Source organism: Crinia signifera, chromosome 4 (genome assembly GCF_055691185.1).
Source record: "Crinia signifera chromosome 4, ASM5569118v1, whole genome shotgun sequence".
NCBI classification, from domain to species: domain Eukaryota; kingdom Metazoa; phylum Chordata; class Amphibia; order Anura; family Myobatrachidae; genus Crinia; species Crinia signifera.
In genome coordinates this window covers 224,854,923-224,873,159 of record NC_139220.1, presented here as the reverse complement: position 1 = coordinate 224,873,159, position 18,237 = coordinate 224,854,923, and the positions used below count along the sequence as shown (strand labels likewise).

The 18,237-nt window shown below is 42.8% G+C and overlaps 1 protein-coding gene across 1 annotated transcript in view; it reads left to right on the top strand.

The window, feature by feature from the left end:
* UNC13C (unc-13 homolog C) overlaps positions 1–18,237 on the top strand; it is a 536,500-nt gene that overhangs the window by 442,778 nt on the left and 75,485 nt on the right. Inside the window, exon 29 of the mRNA XM_083183881.1 lies at positions 1,539–1,595. Within this exon, the coding sequence (XP_083040007.1) occupies positions 1,539–1,595 (57 nt within the window). The remainder of the gene's footprint in view (positions 1–1,538; positions 1,596–18,237) is intronic.

The window sequence follows — 18,237 nt, the reverse complement described above, 5'->3', positions numbered from 1 at the left end:
GCAAATATATATCTTTTTTTAATAAAGGCATGGAACAGATATAATGATCATCTGTTGTGATGCAAAACTATGTAGAATGTTTCTTGATACTCTGCCAAAAAACACTAGTAATTATAGTTCTTAGGGTAATTGTGAAATAACTTATGTTAGCATTCCACTGTGGTGGGACGATAAGCAGATGGCTGTTTAACATAAAAGGGGTAATACTGGCTTGCACTTTTCTGACACATTTTGGCACCGCTGCTTGTCTATTTATCCTAGCTACATTTAGCTAATGGCTGTATGTGTGTGGGCGACACAAACCAAATTATATAAGTAGCATTTTAGCTTCAAATTGAAAGCAGCAGCAGTCAAATAAAACCTTGATATAAAACCTTTATATGAACAGCAAATTACTTTATTAGTATATTTCTAAAACCTTATTGAAGAAATTGATGGCAGGTTAATGCAGCGATGCTTCTGGTATCTGCTCTCAGGAGACATTTCCACAAACTAGAAATGTTTCTATGTGTGCAGAGGGACAGTCTGCTGCGGTGCACTGAGCAAAAGTGCACATGTCTGATCGCATTGCATCCTTATACCATATTAGAAATGGCCATTTCATTAAGTTATGCTCTTCGGTTTCTTTTCCTAAAGTTCTTCTTGGTTAGCCTCTTTTATAGCGTAAATACTGTAAGTAATGAGAGCAAGAGGTCATGAGAACTGTCTTTATGCCAAGCAAGCATAAAGCGCCAGCTTTAAGAGTTCACCAGTCTTGTCATTTTGTGGCTGAAGAATAGCCGTGTGCGCCTTCCATTAAAAATATTCCCTCTCCCCCCAATTTCCAGAGTCTTCATTAGGAGAAGTCGTCTCTACATTATACTGAGAACATCGAGCACTGGTGTACCCACACAGTACACCCTCACTTTGCCCATCTCATCTCTTTCTGCAGAGTTTGAGACAACTGGCAGGATCAGACATGCCAGTGTTATAAATGATGATGACGATCATTAATAATCATCAATACTATTCTTATTATTATCATCAACATCATCAATCAATATGGATCTTGGCTTGTAGCTCACACAGGAATATGCTGTTTTTGTTATGCACTTTGCCGTGGTTACAAAGATGGATAGGCGTTCAATAATTCTCTCAACAACAGCAAAAATGACTTGGGAGGTGATGCTGTACTAACGATTCCCTCATTAATGTTAGCTATTCATTAGCGGTGTTTATAAACAGAATATTTATGTTTTTTTGTTATTCTCTAAGTTTGTGAAGAGGAAGCCGATTAATTTGCTCTTCCTTTACATTGTTCTCAAACAATGGATGAATTTCATCAAGCGACACTGGAATGATTTGGAACAAGGAATGCATGCTGCATAAAGATAATGTGATTTCTCTAAATACTTGTGTATATTAATTAAACAAAGCCTAATCTCTGCACGCTGTTCCTGTGCTTCAATTATACCATTTAAATGTGACTGTATTAATATTAATGACTGTTTTCATTGAATTTATTTGTAGTATAATTTTGTTGTCTTTATTTTCTCCAGGGGGCTCAAATGATTTTCAGCGCAGCTAAAGACCTTGGACAGTTGTCTAAATTAAAGGTAATACTGTTTAATCAATACTTAATCACCTGCCACACTAACTTTATATTCTGCTTTTACTATCTCTGTGCAATATCAGTTCTGCCAGTCTCCTCTTCTGTGCTGAATGCAGTCATTGAGCCAATAGCTACAGCGCTTTTACTATTTGAACTCTGACAATTGTTAGCATATTCAACGAGAACGTGACATTTTCTGGGTACTGGCTGAGTTTATTTTTAGTTACTGAGATTAAAGGCACCAAATCCTTCCTAAATGTGTCCTCTATTTTCTGTTTATGAAAGCTTCATTAATAGTTGCTATTAAACATGGGGAATTATTTGTGTTGGTAGTACACTTATTATAGAAAGGTAGCTGAATTCCGTATATCAGTGATAGATAACCTGATACACTTCACCAGCCACATGTATGGCCCTCTATACATCAAACTGGCCATTCATTACCCGTCTTTTAAGTAAGGAAGGTAATATTATACATTTAATCAAATAAAGACACCACTCTGTAATAACGTTGAAGCAGACCACGCCTTATACCTAATTTCAGTAAAAGGTTCAAAGATGTATTCAAAATGTAGGTGACACCACTGTTATAATATACCAGCTTGAATTGTGAGGTAAACAAGTGTTTTTAAGCTATTTCAAACAAAGGTGACAGTTCACGGGGATGGAACATAAAGCTGAGTACAAAATGGATGAGGCCTAAAAAAGGAAAGAGCTCTGGGCCATAGATCAAGTCTCAGATTGCCTACTTTTGCCTGTCATTGCCCTAGAAGATATCATGGGAATGTTCTCAGTTGTAATGTAGGGTCAGTAGAAAAAAAAGTTAAAATATTTTCCTTTATTATCCTTGTCATGTTGTCACTTGGTCTTTGTTTATTAAGTTGGCTTTTATTTTTCTTCATTGTATTAGTTCATCCACAATAGTGTTAGATGTATATGTGTGAGTGGTGCTGATCACAAAAAAGCTGATCTCAATTACTGCCATAAAGGAAACTGTATATGATATGTTTAGTGCCATCCTTAAAGCAACATATAGCTTGACCTCTTTTTTTTTATATATATTTTATTAAAGACTTTGTAGCATAAAACATATATTGAAGTTCAATGACAAATGGGGCACAAAATGTATCAATAAAGGCATGTGTGCAAGTAATTGAGACCTATTCGGACAGTAGTGAGACATGTATTCTTACAAGTTGACCAATAAGAGGAGCACAAACAATTCATTCTGATTATGTGAGACACACCGCGCGAGGACGCTGAGCAAAGAGATTACCCTATATTGGCGGGTCATTGGCCACAAGTCTTGTAAGATACCAAGAAGTATTTGAAAAACATTTGATTAATAAAGTTTTAGTTGGGGTGGGAAGGATGGATATTTAGCTCTCCCAAAGCTCAAAGAAACCATGCACCTTAGATTCCTTGGACAGGGAAGCCTCAATCCAATCCATTCTAAACAAGATAAACAAATTTTCCTTAAATAAAGAGAATGGGGGGGGGGGGGGTATCCGAGTGATTCCAAACTTGAAGAATGTTTTTTTAAGCCACCAAGCAAAAATCAGCAATAGTGAATGGCAGCCTCTCGAAATACATTGACCTTGGGGTAAAATACATAAAACTGCCCACTAAGGGGTGAAGGGGATAGTTATCAAGATTAGCAAGGGCATATCTCTAAACCTTGATCCAAAAAGACCTGAATCTAGGGCATGTCCACAAACAGTAGAAAATGCCTGCATTGTCCACCTGGTATCTAGGCACCTACTGTACTTGATGAGGATGATCCCATCAAATAAGCCCTATGAGGACTAATATAGGTTTTATGGTATACGTTAAAAAATAACTCTCTATAGGAACTTTCAGGTATCATTCGATAAGAGAAGAGAATCTGTTGTTAAATCTGGAAAATGTTGTTGCCATTGAGATAGACTTGAACTAATAGTATTGTAGTCAATCAGGTCTCTTAAGGTATCTTTGTTTTAATATACATTATGTCCCAACAGTTACAATTCTGGGCAGTATTAACCCAGCTCAATGGAAACTCGACAGCCAGAATTCAATGTTCCGGCTGTTGAGTGTCGGAAAGTGGGCGAGTCGGCATTGAATAGGTGGCAGCCACTATTTCTCTCAGCAGAAATAGCGGGTGAGATTAAATACCCCCCCCCCCCCCTAGTCTGATTTGTTCATTTTGTTTGTATGCATTTTGAATATTTAATAAAAAAACAGAAAATACTAAATCAATGAGCATAGTTCCTCATTATTATTAATAAATATTGTGCATGAGGAAACTTCTGATTAGATTAATATATGCACCTTGAGTTCTTTTAGAGGAAGAGCTCTATTTAAATAAAAGTATTAATATTATTTCATAGAACTGCCAATGCCAGACGTGGCATCTCATCACATTAAAGGGTTAGTGATACAGCATCAGTGACATTTATGGCACACTAATGGTCAGCCATAAAATTGATCATCTTCACATTATATGTATGGAGGGAGAATCTTAATTAATTCTACTTGCATTAAAAACTGTCCTTGATGTGTGAGACACAGCTTCCCAGTAAAAGGATATAGCCAATATGTTCTCTGCCTGGAATTTTGTGCAGTTTAACTCTCACATGGCTACTTGTGACATACAGATGTGTATTCATATTACTAGCCTCCCTTTCCATTCTAGTCACAGTATGGAATAGCATGACTCTGTAGCACCTAATGTCTTTGTATGCAACATTTTCCATTATAATACCTCTTATTTGTAAAGTGGTTGGAATAGTATGCACAAGCAGCTTCTGCTCATAAAAGTGATATGCAGCATGCTTATATTCTATGTACGGCCAGAGCTGTATCTGCGTATGAGGTTCTACATTAACGAGTCTCAAGGAGCTCATGTGTTTTGTGTAACATGACTTGTAGCACATGGAGGATAGAGGCGGTAGGTAAGACATTAGGTGCTACAGAGTCATGCTATTCCATACTGTGACTAGAATGGAAAGGGAGGCTAGTAATATGAAGACACATCTGTAGGATATACATTATGTCACTTTGTTTTATGATTTGTTGGTGCTCTTGAACTGATAATTGAATTTTTTTATATTTCTTAAATAGAAGAAAAAAGTATCTGAAAATGTTTTCTCTATATTAGATCTGAAGTCTGTTTAGATACTTTTCATGGTCCTAGTGCTGATACTGTATACTTTCCACCCCCAAGTATCACTGGTGGTGGCCATTGTATGAACTCTCAGTAGCTTCCTGATGCTGGTTCTTGTTGATAGGTCGATAGTCAATAGGTCGACGCATGAAAAGGGTTGACTTTCACTAGTTTAACATTGACAAGATATCGACACAAGCAAATGTTTTTCACAATTTTTTTCATCCAAATGACTTTATACGTCAGAGATGTGGGGGGCGGTGCGGGGTAGTTGGGGTCACGAATAGAAGTCAATAAGCTTGTAACCTGGCGTGTGGGTTTTAGCGCATATGAGAATGCTGTAAAAACCCTGATAACTGGGTTATTACCTTATTTTCGTGTTAGAACATCCTGCCCAAAGAGAAAGGTGAGAAGGCAGGGTAAAGAGACAGATAGAGGTGGAGGAGAGAGTGAAAGCGAGAGCTTTGAAAACAAATGACTGGAAAAAACGCTTTGAGACAAAAAGGAAGAGGGGGAGCGAGAGAGGGGAGCAGAGGAATAGAGAGAGGTGGGGGAGAGGTGAGAGGAGGTAAAGCGAGGGAAGGAAGAGGGGGGAGCAGTGGCTTCAAAGAGTTGACAGTGCAGCATCACTTTGTTCTCTCTTCTCTACCCATACAAGAAGCAAATGTAGTATCTCTCGCTCACCTGCATTGCTGGTGGTGAGTCCCCTGTATCCCGGATCCCGGCTCCAGCACTCTAGCAGTGGTTTCCTATTCGAAATGCCAGGTGTGCTAGCCTCTAATCTGGCAGTAGAGACTTGTGTGTGCCAGTAGCTGCTGAAGAGGAGGGGGGTGTCGGGTCACAGGATGGCGGCAGTGGCATGACTGCGCGCTGGACCTGGCTGCAGAAGTAGCGGATCAATCTGTACCCCATCTGCCCTGCAGCAGCGTTGGTGGAACCTTTGTGTGCTTCTCAATGGCGCAGACAGATGCTAAATGTAAAGGTACGGCCCCGGCTCTGACCCTGGCGGCAGTAGCGGCGGATCACTTGTGCGCCAGTGGCAACTGAATGGGTGCAATATTTAAAAAAATAAATGGAAAAAAGCCACCGGGCCCCATAGCAGCTGCATCTCCTGCACCCTAGATAGTTACGCCACTAGGCACACCTGTAACTATGTGTGAGAGAAAAAACTGAGGATATGTTTGTACTGTACAGTGGTGATTAGATAGAAAATTGTAATGAAGGATATGTACTGTAGGCATTTCTATTATTATATAAGCTTGCCTGAAGAGGTGAGTTTTGAGGGAACGATTGAAGGTTTAAAGACAATGATGCAGATGGTGAAGTGTTGGAAGTGGAAGGTTATAACACAGCAGTCAATCAGCTCCTATCTGTCAAACCCAGCCTGTAACTTGACAGTTAGGGGCTGATTGTCTGCTTTATCACTGCACCAGGCTTAATAATTCTGCCCTTAAATGCTACTCTTATTGTGCCTGGAAGGGCATTCCACATATTAAGTGCAGCCTGATAAAAGTCCTGGAATTGTGAATGGGAGCAAGTGATGCGTGAGACTGAGAGACGTAGATCTTGTGATGAGCGAAGAGGTTGGGTTGGTACATATTTTCAGAGAAGCAAAAAGATCTATGTTGGTGTAGTTTGTTTTATGGCTTTGTTTGTACAGTAAGTAAAAGTATTTTATATTCAATACGGTGAAATACCGTGTAGCAAGGATGATTAGCCTTGAAGCTGCATTCATGATGGGTTGTAGTGGCAAGAGCCTGTATTGGGGAAGACCAGTAAGGAGACTATTGCAGTCATTAATGCAGGAGATGATGAGAGCATGTATAAAGTTTTTTGTAAGGTATAGGCATATGATGTACTGTATATATTTTCTGGATGTATGTAACATTATTTTCAGACAGAATGAGGAAAAAAGCACAATTCAGATCAAGGATGACACCTAGGCGAGCTTACGATATGGGGGCGAGGGGGGTGGGTAGGTTTAGGCAGCAGGATACATTATTTAGGTTTAGGAACTAGCAGGGAGGGTTAGGGTCAGGCTGTGGGAGTTGGGAGGGTCAGGAAAATAACAAGCCCCTGATGGGAGTCTCCATATTGGAGAGATATCATGTTGGTAACTACTATTGACTGGTGGAAATATGATTTTTCTTTTGAAATATTCCGTTTGAGGTGGTGAGATGACATAGAAGTTGAAACTGCAGAAAGGCATTCAGTGATATAGGCCAATACAGATGGTGACAAGTCTGGGGAGAATTTGAGTATCATCTGTATACAGAAATCCAAAAGAGCTGATTAGTTTGTCAAGAGATCTAGTATAGATTGACAAAAACAGAGGTCTCAACTCTGAGTCCTGCGGTACTCCCAATGACAGAGCTACCGAAGAGGAAGTGGAAGCAAATAAAACAAACAAACAAAAGAGTTATTTGATTGAGAAAATGAGAACCAAGAAAGGTTGTGTCCTGAAAATGGGGGATTGTATGAGAAGAGAATGGTCATACAGTATGTGGCAGAAGATCTAGTAGAAGTGAGTAATGACCTTTAGACTTAGCAGTGACCATTAGGGATGGCCATCAACCATCGATGATAACAAATCATTGATGGTTTATGGCTGATGTTGGATAGTTTTGCCATCGATGGGGGAGAATCAAATGATTTCCCACCATCAATGTCAAGCTTAAATGAATAGTTTCGTTTTTGCTTTTTCCTCAAGGTGCCGGGACACGGAGCATTTTGATTGGCCCACAGACCAATCAATCAAAGAAAATGTAAAAACATTGATGGTTATCCATTGAATAGTTCTACACTATTGATGGTCAGTTGCTCTTTTGCCATCGATGGCAAAGGCAACGGTGGCCATCCCTAGTGGCCATATAATTCACTGCTTTAGTCAGTGCTGTCTCTATGGAGTATTGGGAATGAAAGCCTTACTTATGTGGGTCCAATAAGTTGTGTGAGTTAGGAAAGTGTGTAAGGGTAGTAGGCAAGTCTCTCAAGTAGCATCGAGGGGAACTTTAGCAATAAGACACCCTCATTAGCAATTGAATACCTTTTCACATTTAAGGAGAGAACATCTACCTAATGTTATCAATCAAATACAGTATTACTGTAGTAATTGAATAGCTTTAGCATTTAAAAACATCTGCATAACTCCTTACACTTTATCATAAGCACAGCACTAGCATCTGGATAACTTCAGCATTGAGAGTAAATATTTGCTTAAATTCCTCCCTGTTTAGCATATGACAAGAATTTAAATAATGCATAGTGGGGCAGATATAAAAAAAAAAAGGGAAGCCTATCCCCCCTACATTTCTATACAGCAGGCAGAGGAGACAAGTAAAACCACTCTCTATATTTAATATTTTAACAGCAGGGAGAATGTGGAGTCTACAACCTATAAAAATGGGTGCCGGACGGGGTCCCAACAGTCGGAATCCCGATAGGCCTTTACCCGACGTCGGGATCCCGACTGTCAAAACACAGACAGCCGTGTTCCTGATGGCCACCTGCTATTTTCCCTCGTGGGGGTCCACGACCCCCATAGAGGGAGAATAGCATAGGTGCCTCGCGTAGCGAGCCATCGTGCCCACAGTATGGTGAGTGCAGCGAGCCCGCAAGGGGCTTAGTTGAGCTGGGTTCGGCCAGTTGGGATCCCGACGTCGGGCTAATGACTGTCGGGATCCCGACTGTCGGATCCCTGTACCACACCCATAAAAATAACCTGCAGTGGCATGGAGACAAAAAGAGGAGCCCACCTCCTGTATTACTAACAACAGAAGTGGAGAAAGACAAAAAGGTTAGCTCCACCCCACATACTTGTACCCCCCTACTCCTGCTCACATGGAAGAAGAGGCCGAGGTGATGTCACAATTTGTAATATTTCACATGTTTGTAGCCCTTCCCCCTGCTTTACAATGCATGTATGAACTTACGTTGTTTTTAAATCATCAGTTAGTTTTACATTTGAAGCTGGGTATTTTCTGGTGCAAATTGCCACTCATTATAACAGCAATATTGTTTTGCTAATGCCCTCTAAATGATAATATGCCACCATATTCTGATTGCATTTGATCAGGTTGGCACACTCCTGCTGCCCAATGTTAAATCACTTATGGAGCTTCCAATGTATAATAGCTGTATGACATTAGTTTTAATGTACAATTTGTCCTTAACTTTGCAGATCTTTTCCATCTGAAAATCTATTATTCAAGTACATTAACTGTGTAATCGTAACAAGTATTTCAATTATACAGGCTTTTTTTATTACCAGGATTCATGTTCTTTGACATTAACAGATGATCAGAGTATTTCTATGCTCTATTAGTTTATCTTGGCCAAAACGTTTTTTTTTTTTTTAATATATATATATATATATATATATAGATAGACGAAGAAAGCGGCACTCTGCAGACTGTATCAGGTGAAGTAAAAAGCCTTTATTCCGACGGCGTTTCGGGTGTTACCCCGTTCTCAAGGACATACAAGTGCAACTGACATACAGCAATACATATATAGGACACAGAACATCCCACCCCCAAAATCAATCAGGTATCACCTGGACTTACCGGTTTCACCTGCCAGTGACTGCGGAAGCCAGCGTCTGTTACACAGCCTGCATGTGCGTGTCGCATCCTGATGACGCATCACGTTACAAGAGCGCGATGACGGCACCTCTCTGCTGTCTACACACGAACGGAACTGCTCCCAGCTAGCTTAGCCATACCCCACGTCACATAGCTGCGTCCCGGAGTCACCATCGTAACCTAGCAACCTACAAAACATAAACACCACATTTATAGTCAACATGATAAAAACGATCAGGATAAAATATAAGAGAAAAAAATGTTAAAACATGAGACCCTGCCAACCAGTGAACAATATCGTATGGGCTTTATGCTATAATGAATATGTCCAATTTAAGGTTAAATTTAACCAAGAAGCATACACGTTGAATAACATGTAGCTGGCTGGATATAAGTGGAGAGAACCCCCCTTAGCTTGCAAAAGCACTATACATCAAGGAAAAGAACACATTAAATAAAACCACATTATATAAAACCACATGACACAGAATAACATAAAATATATATATCATGGGGATACATACTCATCATCATGATAATAATAAGGACCAATGCGATGGAGGTAGTTTAAGGGATGTTAAAGATAACATTGTAACCCCCATTGTTCATTAAGACCCCTCGGGGCCAACGTCTGCAGAAAGTGGATCCACCTGCACTCCAACTGCATCAATTTTTTGTTACGATTGCCCCCCCGTAAGGAAGCAGGTACTTGATCTATAACTATAGATCTCATACTAGCCACGCTGTGGCCTAACTTGATGCAGTGGCGTGCAACTGGTTGATCGCTATGTCCACTCAAGAGTCCCTGATGGATGCCTGACCTATGTAGGGCCATCCGCTCCTTAAAGGTGCGTTGTGTTTTCCCTACATAGGACAGGCCACAGGGACAGGTGAGGACATAAATAACGAATGCTGAATGGCATGATAGGGGAAATTTGATGGGTATGCGTTTACCTGAGAGAGGATGATTGAAAGTGGCGCCAACTGTCATGGATCTGCAGGTTGTGCAGCCCAGGCAGCGGTAACAGCCATTTTTCCTCCCCAGAAAAGAGGTACTTGATGATTTATCCACACCAGAGACGTGTCGACATAATTTATCTGGACAACAATTGGCGGCACTCAAAGATTTGTCTGCAAGAAAAGACATTATTATTAGAAGTGCGGATAAGGGAGGAGCTGTAGTAATACAGGACTTGAATGACTACAAATGTGAGTGTTACAAACAACTAAATGACTCCCTAATTTATAAACGTCTCACTAAGGATCCTACTGTGATTTTTAAACAAGAATTAGATACAATTTTGACCCAGGCTGCTAGTGAGGGACTTGTGTCTAATACTTTGTGTAATGCCTTAAAAGTTGATTACCCGCTGGTGCCCCTATTTTATACCTTGCCAAAGGTTCATAAGGACCCCCTATCCCCTCCGGGTCGACCGATTATTTCGGCTAGGGGGTCCTTATATCATCCGGTGTCTGTCTTCTTAGATAGTGTCTTGAACCCACTGGTACAGACCATGCCGGGGTACTTGAAAGACACCACTACCTTATTGGCTGACTTAGAGGCATTGCAGAATAGTGATGCATTGACATCATTCCAGTGTGTATGTACAGCTGATGTCACTAGCCTCTACACCTGTATTCCTCATGATGCAGGTGTGGAGGCAGTGCGCATATTCTTGGAATCGATCTCTGATTATGACGGTCCTCCTATTTGTCTGGTGCTCCAGCTGCTGAGGCTCATTCTTACTCATAATTATTTTATTTTTGACAGTAAATTTTATTTGCAGGTAGCTGGCTGTGCTATGGGGTCCCCAGTGGCCCCGTCATATGCTAATATTTTTATGCATCACGTTGAACAAGGCTTATTTTTCCATCACAATAATTGTATTCCACAAGTCTTATTTTATCGACGTTACATAGATGATTTACTGATTTTTTGGGGTAGTGGGCCTGAGCAGCTGGAGGATCTTTTGACAGTTCACAACCAGACCACCAGTGTGATTAAATTCACACATAACATAGATTCGTCCACAGTACACTTTTTGGACGTTAATTTAGTCATTTCTAATGCCTGCATACAAACCCAGCTGTTCATAAAATCCACAGACCGTAACACGGTCTTACGTAATGAAAGCTTCCACCCGGTGTCCACCCGTAAAGGCCTGCCTTATTCTCAATTGTTGAGAGTAAGGCGTATTACATCTGAAGCTGATCAGGTGGAACCGGCGTTGGACGCTATGGTCGCTAGATTCTTGGATAGAGGTTACCCCATGAAAGAATTGTTGGCCCTTAAAAAGAAAGTGCTTAACATCCCAAGGGAAGGTTTATTAAAGGGCAAGGGACGAGATTTATCCTCCATAAACAACAAAATTCCATGGGTGAACCAATTTTCTATTGGCAGTAAGGAGAACATCAAAAAGGCCAAACAATTTTGGCCAGTGGTATGTACTGATAAGGATTTGCCCCTCCTTAAAAACACCAAATTACTCCCTAGCCTTACCAGGGGGAAAAATATTAAGGACCAGGTGGTGAGGCTGGATATTTCAGGATGGGATAAATCATCAAGTACCTCTTTTCTGGGGAGGAAAAATGGCTGTTACCGCTGCCTGGGCTGCACAACCTGCAGATCCATGACAGTTGGCGCCACTTTCAATCATCCTCTCTCAGGTAAACGCATACCCATCAAATTTCCCCTATCATGCCATTCAGCATTCGTTATTTATGTCCTCACCTGTCCCTGTGGCCTGTCCTATGTGGGGAAAACACAACGCACCTTTAAGGAGCGGATGGCCCTACATAGGTCAGGCATCCATCAGGGACTCTTGAGTGGACATAGCGATCAACCAGTTGCACGCCACTGCATCAAGTTAGGCCACAGCGTGGCTAGTATGAGATCTATAGTTATAGATCAAGTACCTGCTTCCTTACGGGGGGGCAATCGTAACAAAAAATTGATGCAGTTGGAGTGCAGGTGGATCCACTTTCTGCAGACGTTGGCCCCGAGGGGTCTTAATGAACAATGGGGGTTACAATGTTATCTTTAACATCCCTTAAACTACCTCCATCGCATTGGTCCTTATTATTATCATGATGATGAGTATGTATCCCCATGATATATATATTTTATGTTATTCTGTGTCATGTGGTTTTATATAATGTGGTTTTATTTAATGTGTTCTTTTCCTTGATGTATAGTGCTTTTGCAAGCTAAGGGGGGTTCTCTCCACTTATATCCAGCCAGCTACATGTTATTCAACGTGTATGCTTCTTGGTTAAATTTAACCTTAAATTGGACATATTCATTATAGCATAAAGCCCATACGATATTGTTCACTGGTTGGCAGGGTCTCATGTTTTAACATTTTTTTCTCTTATATTTTATCCTGATCGTTTTTATCATGTTGACTATAAATGTGGTGTTTATGTTTTGTAGGTTGCTAGGTTACGATGGTGACTCCGGGACGCAGCTATGTGACGTGGGGTATGGCTAAGCTAGCTGGGAGCAGTTCCGTTCGTGTGTAGACAGCAGAGAGGTGCCGTCATCGCGCTCTTGTAACGTGATGCGTCATCAGGATGCGACACGCACATGCAGGCTGTGTAACAGACGCTGGCTTCCGCAGTCACTGGCAGGTGAAACCGGTAAGTCCAGGTGATACCTGATTGATTTTGGGGGTGGGATGTTCTGTGTCCTATATATGTATTGCTGTATGTCAGTTGCACTTGTATGTCCTTGAGAACGGGGTAACACCCGAAACGCCGTCGGAATAAAGGCTTTTTACTTCACCTGATACAGTCTGCAGAGTGCCGCTTTCTTCGTCTATCTACATTGGAGCAACTTGTGTGTTTCCTGGGAAGGCACCTCAGCATTAACTCTGATTTTCTTGCACGAGTGCCGGGCTCACCACCTCTTGTTATATATATATATATATATATATATATATATATATATATATATATATATATATATATATATATATATATATATATATATATATAAAACTGTATTTACAGTTGGTTGCAATGTTGTTATATATATATATATATATATATATATATATATATATATATATATATATATATATATATATATATATATAACTGTATTTACAGTTGGTTGCAATGTTGTTGTACAAAATTAAGATGTAAAAATGCATACACAGTACTGTATACCCTTAGGCTTATTCATATGCATGACATCTACAGCATACTTGCCTACTTTTAAAAACTAGTTTCAGGGAGATTATAGTTGGTAAAATAATTGAGGGGGTGTGTCATGCTCCACCCAAAGTGCGTGTCTAGTTCCATATATAGAAATTGCGAAAAGAGGTTGTGAATGTGCACTGCTACATCTGAGAGGAATCTTGTAAAATTGCTTATATCCAAATGTAGATGAGCCTAAAAGCAGTTAGTAAGAGCAACTATACTTACTAAAGTGCTGGGAAATGGCGCTGATGATTCAATGTAAATGTATCTATCTCTTATTCCTTATCCCGCAAAATAATGTAACAGTGTAGTGTGGGCTAGGTGAAATGAGGGAGAATGCTACACTAATAAGGGAGAGAGGGAGATTTCAGGTAGTCTTACGCAGAATGCAGGAGGGTAGGTAACTATAATCTACAGTAGCTTTGCATCAGAAGCATGTGTGCCAAGTTTACATCTGGCATTGGGATACATACAAAGGCCATTATTCAGATCTGATCGCAGTACAAATTTGGGTACTTGTTTCCTAGAACGCCACACCGATGTTGATCAGGTCGGTTGCATCGATCGCGACCAACGCGATGGTCCCGATTTTTACATTGATTGAAATGTGAATAGGGTCCCTGGGACCCTATTTTACATTGGATTCAATGTAAAAGTCTACCCAGACCCCAATTTTAACCCCCTCAACGGCACCCCACGATTGACCCCAACCCGAAGCATGGCGAGCGTAGCGAGCCCGCGAGGGGCGGCGGTACGCGTCCTCCGACCTTTTCATACCCCTACTATCCACGTCGGTGTGGAGTTGAGAATATAAAGTGTGGGGAGCGCAGCGAACCACCGAGCCCGAAGCGTGGCGAGCGCAGCGAGCCCCGGGGGGGGGGGGGGGGGGGACGCGTATAACTTCACAGGTACACGCGTCCCCTCGCGGAGCTCGCAACGCTTCGAGCTCGGTGGCTCATTGCGCTCGCCACACTTTATATTCTCAACTCCACGCCGACGTGGATAGTAGGGGTATGAATAGGTCAGAGGACACGTACCGCCGCCGCTCGCCACGCTTCGGGTTGCCATCATTCTGGCCCATTTCCCATTTTTTTCCAGATTAGAATGTTAAAAATATTTTAACATTGACCCCTATGGCAAAATCGGGTGCATCGCATCGGTCGCGTCGCATGCCATGTTAATGCACCCGACCGACGCGATGGACCCGATTTTGCCTTTGCCGGCAAAATGGACCTGATTTCAAAGGAAATTACCGGGGAGCTGCAGCAGTGGCGGAGGGCAGGAGAATTATAAAAAGACTGGCTGGCTGCTGATTGACTGAGAGACCATTTTTAGCCAATCACCACCCGAGGTCGCTGATTGACTGATAGAACTCTCTCAGCCAATCAACAGCTGGCCAGTGTTTTGACAGTTTTTTTAAATTGTGCTGCCCGCCCCACCTGCTTACTGGCCACCCACTGCGCATCCCACCATTCGGATGTCTGCCGCCCGGGCCTCAGCAGCTGCTGCCCACCCTGCCACACAGACCTGTACAAAGGTGTGTGCCAGTGATGTTTTACTGCTGGCACACACCTATTGAATCAGACCCAACACATTTTGGGTGCTAAAAAGCACCCACGATGTGCCGCTGATGGGTCCGATCTGATATGTACAGGAGGGTCAGACCCGATGCGCGGTCCTGTGCACATAGGGTCGGACCCTCCTGCATGGGATCTCAAGCACATGCGATTTGGTACAATGTATCGGCCCAATTCATTGGAGTCAGGGCAAATCTGACCAAATCGCAGCAGTGTATGGGGTCCCCCCACTAACGCCTAACCTGTATACCACTGTATATACACACACAGGGCCTTATTCTGGTTGGAGCGGCCGGGCCGTACGCGTACGTCCCGGGATTTTTTATGATCTGCGCATGCGTACATTCGCTAATGCGCAGGCGCGACCACTCACCAACGCTTACGGACGGGTCTCTACGTGCGAAAAAACCTGTACGCGAGTGTACGGGTATTGGGGGCGGCATAGGGGCGTGTTGAGGGGAGCGGCCGAAATAATGAGGGAAAATGGGCGTAAATATGGGCGTACACGGGGGTGTGCACCAAAAATGAACGGTGCTACTACCGCACGATCGCCTAAAGCACCGTTCATTTCGGACACCAGACAGGCGGCCGCCAACCGCCAGCTCAGACCACCCCAACAGATACCGCATGCCAGCGTGCGCCTGAGTTTGCTAATTAACGCTGATTCCTACTCAAACACATACACCTGAATGTAATAAGCAATGCTGCAGTCTATTAAGTCCAAACCATGATTTCACTACCTGCAAGCCACACACAGCACGCAAACACATTGGAAGCTTATCTTTCTATACTTCTCGACATTTAAAGGTTTGTTTAATTTAAGGTAAGAATCTTTTTAAGACCTGCTTATATATGCTAAGGTAGGTATTTGCTAAACAGTTAGACACATTCACTACGTGCTTTCATAGACTTTACACAGTAGCACACTCAATCTACACAAGTCGACATGTGTCAACGTGTTCACTCTAATACAAACATAGGTTTTGTATTTATGATACAATAACAAAAACCACATCTAACACCTACAAAGGATGTTTCAGCAATGTTTTAAGCCCATGCCCACTATTTTGCACATTAATTAATTCAATCAATTAATTAATTTTCATAATTATAGTTGAAAGGCAAGATTTGCAGGTCCATATATGTGAAGGGTATGCCAGCGTGCAGGGACGTACGCTCACTCTCACGAGCGGTGACATAAGCTGAGTTTTCCATTGAAAACAATAGGGACCAGGGCCGGCGCCACCACTAGGCAATGTTAGGCATTTGCCTAGGGCGCCGGCCACTGGGGGGCGGTGGTTTGGAGCAGGGCAGGAGGGAGGGCTCGCTGCGCTGTACGCATCTCAGTCCCGATGCATGTTAACTGTCATTTTCCTCCACCCGCACCGCGTTCAGCCGGGCAGCGCTGAGCACTTGGCTCACCCTCAAACGCTGAGCAGCTGTACGCGGTGCGGGTGGAGAAAATGTCAGTTAACATGCATCGGGACTGAGATGCGTACAGCGCAGCGAGCCCTCCTGCCCGCCCGCCCGCTGAGCTGAGCTGAGCTGGACCGTCAGCCGAGTTCCTCCTGAAGGGTGAGTGGTCCCCCCCCCCACCCCCCAGATCAGCGCGGCGCCGGCATCGCGCATCACCCCCCCCCCCCCCAGCCAGGAGCAGCACGGCGGCCACATTCCTCTCCACCCCCCAACTGTAGAGCGGGTGAGCGCCGGGGCGCCCCCCCCGCCTGGGGCGCTCCGGCGCCTTGCACCGGCACTGATAGGGACCCGTCCGTGCAAGCTGGCGTACGCTCAGATCTCCGCAAGAAGGCGGTGGGAAGACGGACGAGAGACGTCCGTAAACGGCGGCGTACGCTCAGTTGTACGCCAGTTGTCGGAGTGTAAGGGCTGGCCCGTCCGTGTACGTTGGCGTACGCTCATTTGTACGCCACTCCCCTTCTACGTTGTTTCTGGCCGTACGTATGCGGCTGATTTGTGGGTGGACTTAACCCCAACGGCCGCGTACGGCTAGCGTACGTTAATAGTGAACGTACGCACGTTTGGCCGCACCGATCAGAATAACCCCCACAGACACCATGGCTCTACAATACCTTTCACAGTAATTAAACAGTTTATCGAAGTGCCGACTGTCATGCTACAGGTCCATACATTGTCCTGGGAAGCAATTTTCGCAATTTGCACGAAGTGTGACCTACCATGTTCGATCCTTACTCGTCCACCATTTGTGCTGTCACGTGCTTGTGACGTCAGGGGTCCTTTCTCCTCTTATCTCTTACTTTGATCTAGACCTAATCATAGGTGGAGCCACATCATGCTACAGCCTTTAGGCACAGAAATCAATGGTCTGTCAGCCAACAGCAACTGACTTGGGCCCTTCAACCAGCCTGGGTATAGCGTACCCTCCCACCTTTGCTTCCAGTACTCACCTGTGCAGCGCTGAATGAGGTGGAGGGAGATGTCCTTGCAGGCTCTTGTGTCTTGTCACACCTGACCTGCTTCCTGATCAGGAAGTGAGTGACTTTTTGTGTCCACTAAAGGTGCCCACACACTATAACGATTTTTTGGCTGATTTCCGATCATTCGGCCAATATATCATCCGATGTTTACAGATAATCGGTCGAAAATCGTCCGATTTCGGTCCGATGCGCGCTCCCGTGGATCTTTTGCTAAATCTTCTGATCTTACGTGCTGCATGAAAGATCAGAAGATTTATAGGAACGCACATGGGATCTTAAGAAAAATCTTTGGTAATCTTTGGTAAAGATGTGCGCCTAAAATCTTTGGTCCAGGACAGACAAAAGATTTGAAGGCTAATTTATGCGCACATCTTATGATCGCAGATCTTTCTAGTGTGTGGGCACCTTAGACTTTGTTGTTCTCACATAAAAAAAAAGATATTAAAATATTAACCACTTAACGGGCTAATATATATATTTTTTAAATGCTCTAATTTTTTTTATGATTGAATTAGGTCAAGAATGGCTTTGTATAACTTATTCAATCCAATTTTAGCAATGTTCATTATTTTAACCGTATACTATGAAATAGCAATATTTAAGGTACATAGTGTACCTTAAATATTGCTATTTCATGAGTTAGAACAGTAGACATTTCTGACTGTCATCATCAGATTCGTCCCAG